General features: G+C 43.2%; 1 protein-coding gene across 1 annotated transcript in view; it reads right to left on the bottom strand.

Annotated features, from left to right (window-relative positions):
- Positions 1–3,042: 3,042 nt before the first annotated feature.
- Positions 3,043–9,031, bottom strand: part of LOC113213167 (esterase E4-like) — a 41,996-nt gene continuing 36,007 nt past the window's right edge. Inside the window, exons 10-12 of the mRNA XM_026432143.2 lie at positions 8,134–8,287; positions 5,921–6,050; positions 3,043–3,312 (exon numbers count right to left, since the gene is read on the bottom strand). Of these exons, the coding sequence (XP_026287928.1) occupies positions 3,105–3,312; positions 5,921–6,050; positions 8,134–8,287 (492 nt within the window). The 3' untranslated portion in view covers positions 3,043–3,104. The remainder of the gene's footprint in view (positions 3,313–5,920; positions 6,051–8,133; positions 8,288–9,031) is intronic.

The following is a 9,031-nucleotide window of genomic DNA, read 5'->3' as shown; positions in this document are numbered from 1 at the left end:
CCTATTTCTTTGTTACCCCCTTTCACCCCCTTAGGGGTGGTTGCCAGGATTTGCACCAGGCGGTTCGTTGTCCAGGAGTGACCCCTAAGATACCCTGAAATTTGCAGACCTCTAGCTCATCTCCTTCCTCTTACACGGACGACGGACAGACGGACGGACACGAGAGCGGTTGCATAAGCCCGCTTTAATGCTTTTTTAAAAGCAGAAGGGCGGGCTAAAAAGTCAGAGCTCCAAAGGGGTAACTCGTCAAAGTAGAGCCCTGTGGCTAGAGAGTGGTAGAGCCGAAGGCCCGTTACATCATTTGATTATGTTCTACAGCAAATCGCGTGACAGAAATGGTCGGACCGCAGGCCCGACCATCGCCGCCGGCAGGCCAAGCAGGCCTGGCCCCTGCCGAACGGAGTTGCCGGCGCAGCGAAGCGAAGCTGGCAACTTCGTTTGGCGGAAGGGCGGGCCTGCTTGTTGTGTGTCACATCGTGTCGTCCTATACATTATTAAGTGTGCAGAACTGTTTCATTTTAGACTAATTGCGCTGTGAAAATTGTTTTCCGATATGTAGCCAAAGAACGACGTTTTTTTTTTGCTAGAAAAAATCGTTTTTCACCATATTTCAAAAAAGGTCGCCTGGAGGCCGAAAAAGCCGAACAGCACCTAGCAAAGAGGGCTAAGAAGGACACCCTGATGGCCAAAAAGACGACCGAGAGGCATAGGCAGGCTAGCCAGGCTGCAGGGACCTGTCAGACTTGGCAATACGGGTAAAATGACTGTGTGTCGACTACTGGGCCAGGCAATGTTGACTACTGGGCCAGAGGTGTCGACTTCTGGGCCAATGAACACTGTTTTTTGTTATACATTTTTGTGTACAAAAATGTATTTATTTCCATTTTCGACCTAAGGGGCATTATGTTTAATCCGTCCACTACACCCCCGAAATTTTTCCTTGACCCTACCGTACACCCACGCTCCGTTGTTGGCACTTTTGATATATACATTTTGCAACCTGTGGTTTTGATTTTTTAAGTCAATTTTTGAGCTAGAATGCTTATCTTCGAACTCGATCTGTCCTTTTAGGATACTCAACTACCCTGAAATTCCCAGATCGCTCTCTCAATAAAGCATTCCGGTAAAGATGAAATGCAGAAGAATGCGGGAAAGAATAAAACGGAAATAGCTATGCTTCACTATGGTGACTTATGTTTTCTTGTTCCCTCTATTCTTCAGCATTTCAGCTTGACCGGAATACTTTATTCCTTCTCGAGTTATCGTGCAGACAGACCGACAGACAGTCTCGGGGCAGTGTGTAATGACAGTGGTGCAGTGTGTAACAGGGGGAAGGATTGAGTTCTGGGGACAGATAGAAATGGAGAGAACAGCTTCCCCTTGCTCTCTATAACAGCTGCCGATAGAATAGCAGTTTTTGCAACAAAATTCGTGATTTTTAATGGATTTTCTTTAATTTTAATTGAAAACACCAAATTGGTACCTATTTTGGATATATTTTGTGAATTTGAACTGTGTACCAACAATTGTGCTTCAGTTAGACTGTTATAGCATAGCAATATCGTTGATATATGCAATTAGGACGGTTCGTTTTCATACACGCAGCCTTAGACTACCCCAGACGTTCATGTCACACACTGCCCAAAGGTACACAGCCCGTTTTGTGGCCTCGTAGGCCGAGAACCTTCGAGGTTAAGTTAGTGACAACGACGACTTTCCACGGGCTAAGGGGTATACTTCGATAGATAATAATTAGTTGGGGGTTAGTTTGTAACCCAACGAGCTCAACCGAAAAAAGATTCTGTCCTAATATGTTGAAAATTGCCTGCAAACCGGGTTAGCATGACTTAGCCGCCCTTTCGCCGCCTTTACACCTCCTCAACCACGGATTTATTGATTACAAATGACCTTAGGCATTCAGAAGACATGATATAAACATTCACATTTGGTTCTGGACGTGCCACTTTTGTAATCCAAAGGTCTGTTACTCACTGCCCCACCCTCCCTTATTTTGTTGCAAGTTTATGGAGTAAAAAACTGTCCTTAACATTTATAGTGTAGATCAGGGGTCTCAAATTAATTTGACAGGTATGTCCCGACAGCCGCGTGGTCTAAGGCGTCAGGATCCGAACCCAAAGGTCCGAGGTTCGAATCCACCCAGGTAAGTTAAGGTAAATAACTATAATGTGTACAAAGTCGGGTTTGAACATCTGTCCGTAGGAACAAGAACTAAAAATTTTCCAGTTTTGCGTTAGGCTGGAACAGTAAAGCATTTTTGTCGTTTCATAACACGTTCTTAATTTTCAAAACATGTTCTTAATTTTCATAAAACATTTGTTCTTAAATTTAAGAGCAAATTTGTTTTGTAAATTGCTTCCAAACACGTGTTCTTAAAATTAAGATGGATTTTTTTTACAGTGTTCGACCTATACGCCAAGCCGCTGTAGGGTGGGCCACCCGCAATACTCTGCTACCACTACACCTGGCGAGGGCTCGGCTTTCCTGCCGCTTCTCGCCGCTTGACCGAGCCGTGTAGAGCTGCACTGAGGAGTGCGCTCAGCAGCCTGCTGTCGGAAAATTGCGAACTCGAACGTGATGTAAATTATGTCTCTGGTATCATTTTGAAACACCCACTTCGAAAGTTTCCCGCCGCCAGGCTCGGCGGAGCCGCGCGCGGCTTCCGACGGGTCCGGCACGACCCGAACGCACCAGAGGTACGGCTCGCCGTGAGCCGCATCCCTCGGCCGGACGAGCCGCGGGTGGCCCGGCGGAGCGAAGCGGAGCTGGCAACTTCGTTTGACGGAAGGGCGGGCCTGCTTGTTTTTAACAGTGCTCGTCTTCTCAAATTTCATGAGACAAAATTATACTAAACATATCTCAAAAAAATATAATTTTCTGTAGTGTTTTGTATTCAAATTTCATTAACTACTATAAAAAATAGAAAGTACCTTTGTTTACTGTCAAAATTTACTAAATCCTACCTCCGTTGTCTTCCACAATTAGGTAGAATTGTATTTTTTTTTTTTTTCAAAGAAGGCGATGTAGAATAACTTGTTTATTCATAAAACTTTTGAAGTGACGATCAATTAAGATAAATGGTACGTTTAAACGGAATTGGTATGGGTAGAAACCGCAACATTTGACCGATACTCGTTGTATAAACCGTTCCAAAATGACACCATTTCCCCTGCCAAAGATTCTGAGCGAAGTTTCAGGTTCCCTGAGATATCCAGGAAAGTGACTTCTAGATTTGTCTGTGAGTTCGGAAGCCAGTCGACAGGAAGGAGATCGGTTTTCACTGGGGTCGGTTTTCTGTAAGCAGAAATCAAAAATTAATTCACATGATCCAACCGGGCTTCTTGCTTGCTATACCCTTCCACTTCAAGGATAAATATATATAATAACAGATGTCACAGTCTCAGTTATAGAAAGCATGTCCCAATTGGTGACACTTGTTGGCTCTTCCCATCTTGCTACAAGTTAAATTAAAGAGAAGCGACGTGAGAAACGCTAGGCCCACTCTTCCGCCGAACCAAGTTGCCATAGCGTCGCTTCGCTCCAATGTCAACTTGGTTCAGCTGGGAGCAAGCCTACTAGGGTAAATCGTATATCGCTTTTTTTTTATTCTCGGGTTGTAATAGTGCTTCCCTAGTGCCATTTAAGATGAAAACTGCTGTAATATTTATTATATTTTTCATTGAACGTTTGGGTGATCCAACCTCGGCTTTTATTCTGACTCGCTTTAAAAACCTCTACTTTTTGCGAAGTAGTTTTGTCTTGACTGAACACGCAATTTTACGGCCCTACGGGTGAAAATTTAAAGGAATTAGCTCTTACTCTGTCGGTCTTCGGGATAGGAATTATTGTCGAAAGGGCCTCCTTGTACGTCTTTATGTGCAACGTGGTCATTTTCGCCGTATTTCAATCGAAAAAAACACTCTAGCGCCCAAACGGTGCAAGATAGAGGCAAACGGACGAAATTTTAGCCATAAGGTTTCTACTTTCACGAGTTATCCCTTAAGGGACCATAAAATAAATTGATTTTCTACTTTTTGGACCAACCCCTATTTCTTTGTAACCCTCTTTCACCCCCCTAGGGGTGGTTGCCAGGATTTGCACCAGGCGTTTCGTTGTCCAGGAGTGACCCCTAAGATACCCTGAAATTTGCAGACCTCTAGCTCATCTCCTTCCTCTTACACGGACGACGGACAGACGGACGGACAGACAGACGGACGGACGGACGGACGGACACGAGAACGGTTGCATAAGCCCGCTTTAATGCTTTTTTAAAAGCAGAAGGGCTGGCTAAAAAGACATACATTGAATTTTATGTACTATTTGACTTCAGTTTTACTTGGTAGCAGTTTCATCAGAACTGTGTAAGCCTGCTTCATGCGGAATTTTTCGAGACATGAGATATTCTTTTCGAAAATGGGATTGCATTGCGCAGGCAGAAACTATTTCGAGATACCACCCGCGAAACAGTCTGTACAATAGGATATTCCGGACAAGCCAAGCGCCGGAAACGAGAGTCGAGGATAGCGCTGGTCGAATCTCAAAGGGGACTTAGGCAAGTGTAAATTCCCGATCGTGCCCAAACTCGGTATATTTGCTTCTTCTCTATGTAGGTGACGAATGCCGACCAATTTTTTTTCCTGAGTGTCCCATGCCGAGAGTCCCTATAAAAGCGTGTAATTTCCAAAACAAAAAACCAATTTCTACTTTTGTACAAATATTGAGTGACATTCTGACTCAAAATGGGTGGTTTTGGGAAAGAGGGGGGGGGGGGAGTTCTTCTGACACTTTTCGATTTTAGACCTCCTTCCGTCTTTTTTAGCACATATTCAATATTTTTTCTATTATTTACCCCCTTAAAGTAGGAAAAAACTCTACCGTCAGTCGTCATCAACATAGATAGGAAACAAAAATACTACTATATAAATATAATAGTTTGCCCAAGATCGGAAAGTTATACTTGCCTAAGTCCCCTTGTCAGCCTCGTGGCTTCGAGATCCGCTCGTCTCTTGTCAACAGCGCGGTTGCGTTAGGTTACGTAATGGTGTGGATTTCAATCTTGAGTTTTAGAAGCAGAATATCATTTAAAATACTTTCGCGGGGAAAATTACACGTAATCATAGTAATCTGAAGCAAGATGTCGTCGCTGACAGAGGCGACAGAGCAATGGACCGCAGACGCACGGATACAGAAGCCATGAGGCTAAGATCGGACCAACGCCATCTTCGCCTCCCGTTTTCGGCGCCAAGCTTAGTCGGAATACCCTACACGGAGAGAAAAGTTCCGGCCAGACAACAAAACTGAGTTTGGATTGTTCCGTTTACCTGTACACCTAATCAGTTTCGGTGTCACACCGAAACCTTTAGACTCTGCACCAGAACTTTTGGACTCTGCTCCAGAACCTTTGGTGACCACGCATGTAAAAGTTTGGATAGTACTTTTCTTTCAATTTTGTAAAAAATTTTGGGTGTACGGCCCGAACTTTTCTCTCAATGTACTGTCACGTTATAACGTGTATTATCACGAAATATTGCGTGATGTAGCCGTACAAGCACGGGCGAGTTTAGCCTCGAAGGTAATATATGTATTATGTATTATGGGATATATCTAGTTAAAATGATTGCTTCCATAGGGAGCCGAATTGCAAACCATTATTTACTACGTTTGCTTCCCTTTCATGCACATTTTTATCCCCATAATAGCAGTGTAATGAGCGCGTTGCCGCATTATAAAGGCATGTGGTGGCACGTTATGGGACGGGTTACATCCGTCACAGCTTGTGGAGCGTTTGTCATCGGAATACGAAACTAGTTTGCACACCCTATGCCCTTGGGGCTATTATGCCTTCCGGGTGGAGCGATTCCGAAAGTCCGCATACTGCTGTGTCTACTGATTTTTAACGCACCCGTATTTAATGAAGTTGGTCCACATTGCAACTACTCTTCGCCGAGCTAAAGCAGCCTCTTCACTGAGACTGCTCTCAGAGTGTATCCGAAAGAGCCAGGCGTATGGTAAATCGTCTCCATGTTGTGCAGCTGTAACAAGATAAACGCACATAAGTTTCGAGGGCACAATTGAAGAACGACGTTTTCTCTTTAAAATTTCAAATTTCGAATTGCCTTTCAAAAAAGTTGCAATTGTTGGGCCCTGCTCTTTTCACTTGAATAATTCGGACTGTGAGGCTCAGGTTTCATAGTTTAGCGTACGTTACGGCCCGAAAATTGTACAACACATTTTAAAGCGCTTCTTTTGGGCTTACAGAATAGCTTTATCAGAAGAGAGAAGCGACCAACTCGCTCATAGTGCTCAACGTTTATGTCGTAACCTTTTGTGGCCCTAATTTTTCATGTGTATTACTTTTACTGTGTTTGACGTTGTGGCATTCCTTTCTTTCATGTTTTATTTGTGTTTGCGGGCAAGCATCTTTTATGCTATGTAATTATTTTTTCTATTAAGGTTAAGTGTTACTGGCTGAGCTTTACCTAGAGTTTTACGATTTTTGTTTGTTCTCCTGTTGTTGAATCTGTTAACATCAATCATTTGTTGAGGTCAAAAGTCGTCACACTGCCGCTTCTAATTACTGGGTACTGAGAACTACAAATGACATAGGAAAAAGTTGAACCAAACTTTCTAACTGGTACATAAAAACGGAAAATACAAAATGGACTATGCCAACAACTTTACCATTTCGATTTTGAGTGCCATCTTTTATTTTCCGCTATTTTCAAATAATTTCAGTGCCCCCCCCCCCCCCCTCAACCTTCCCCCCAATCCTCCTGTTCTTTACTGGCCTTCCATCGGTACAATACTGTGTTCTTTTGAACGTTTCATCTGAGAACTTTGGCACACTTACGAATAAAGCTCAGCGACTACTGGCTGCAACACGTATTCCAACGTTTTGTTTAGCCCGCCCTTCTGCTTTAGAAAAGCTATGTAGCGGCATGTAGCGGGCTTATGCAAACGACCTCGTGTCTGTCTGTCTATCTGTGTGTTTGTCTGTTTCACTAGAAGGAGATGTGCTAGAGACTTCAAATTTTCTGGGAATCTTAAGGTTTACTCCTAGAAAACAAAACGAAGTTCGAAGATAAGCGTTCTAGCTCAAAAATTGACTTTGAAAAAATCAAAAACCACAGGTTGCAAAATGTATTTTTTATCGAATATTTTTTAAGGGTTTGTAAGGGGTAACTCTTAAAAGTAAAGTCCATAGGGGGAAAATTTTGCCCGTTTTGCTCTATCTTGTACCGTTTGGGTGCAAGAGATCATTTCTTAACGAAAATATGGTGCAAATGACCTAATGGTCGATTAAATCGTAAAAAAGGCTTCATATCGAAAAATTGAAAAGGGATTAGTACTTTTACTATACATTTCGCGCCAAACTACACTATCTGTTAGGGTCTAGATGCCCTAGATTATCCACTATGACTAAAACGCGCCAGTACCAGTTAGAAAGTTGGTTCAACTTTATCCTATGTCATTTTTAGTTCTCAGTACCCAGTAATTAGAAGCGGCAGTGTGACGACTTTTGACCTCGACAAATGATTGATGTTAACAGATTCAACAGCAGGAGAACAAACAAAAATCGTAAAACTCTAGGTAAAGCTCAACGCGCCGATTTTATAACAATCTGTCAAAATTGGAACCTTTAATGAAAATCTTTATCGAATACCAGAAGTTTCATTTCTCTAATTTTACAGTAATAAGTCCCCCACAAATGCCGTAAGCATGGCATATTTGGGGGCCGAAGGACCCTTTTTCCGTTTACACTCCTGTTAACTTGACTCGGGTGTCAGCACCGCACGCCTAGCTATATGTGCGCTAGGCGCGTCGCAGCGTAACAGTGTTTCTTGAGACATCGCGAAGCCTGTTACGCGAAACGTGGTCTGGCGTACATATAGCTAGTGCTATACCAAGTTGGCACGAGTTGTCAGCACTCTATTGTCACTGTTTCTTGTCTAAAGAAACAAATGCCTTGCTATTGCTTCTCACGGTTCGTGTAATAAATCAGCATTGCAGCTAAGTGTCTCCGAGCCCCCATTTTATACAAACACGAGAAACACCGATACTTTTGGATTATTTTAAGATTGTACGAACAAAATTTTGAAGTATGGAATTACTAACCATTTTTTTCATCTTCTGGTACAGGGTCAATAGAAAATGGTTGGTTGAGTACAGATCGGACTCCAAATCGAAAGAGATACACAGTCTCGTTTCTCGCTGCCAGATATGCTCCGATGCGATGGGTGTCTGTAGCCATCCAAATGCCATCGAAGTACTGTAACACAAAAATAAAGTTTAATAACGACATGATGCGACCAAGTACACGGATTTTACGGCTAAGGTAGGGAGCTGGTCAAAAAAGTGTACACATGATTGTGTCTACACAATCATTGTTTCAGATTGTGTGTGATTGTGTATGACTTTGTCGATGGTGGTCTCTGAATGTGCCCCAACCATGAGCGGGAGGCGATCACAGTGGACTACACTCCAAAAATAGCGGTCAAAAGTACATTTTTTTGTACGATTAGCGCTAAAACGACTAGTGTATTTGATACCGCATCAATGTTCAAGGATTTATACACGCATCAGATTGTATTTTCGGTTAGAAATCTTTACCTTCAAATCTTACTTAGAAATCAGATATTTTCAGGTGCCGGATGGATGGTTCTTAACTCACTGTCTTATATTGTCGTTTCTAGCCCTCCCTTCTGCTCTGAAAAATCTATCCACTGGGCTTATGCAAACGACCTCGTGTCTGTCTGTGTGTCTGTCTGTCTGTTCCACTAGAAGTAGATTCGATAGAGACTTGAAATTTTCAGGGTATGTTAAGGTTCACTCCTAGAGAACGAAACGCCTACGGCAAATCCTGGCAACCACCCCTAAAGATGGAAATGGGGGACCGTCGCCGCCGGCAGGCCAAGAAGACCTGGCCCCTGCCGAACGGAGTTGCCGCCGGAGTTTGGCCGAAGGGCAGGTCTGCGTGTTGTCGTTGTACATAGCATTAGCCGCTCACACGTTG

The sequence above is a fragment of the Frankliniella occidentalis genome, unplaced genomic scaffold (genome assembly GCF_000697945.3).
Source record: "Frankliniella occidentalis isolate FOCC.00 unplaced genomic scaffold, Focc_3.1 Scaffold257, whole genome shotgun sequence".
Classification (NCBI taxonomy): domain Eukaryota; kingdom Metazoa; phylum Arthropoda; class Insecta; order Thysanoptera; family Thripidae; genus Frankliniella; species Frankliniella occidentalis.
Note: the sequence above shows the minus strand (reverse complement) of the source record. Positions and strands in the feature narration are given on the sequence as shown.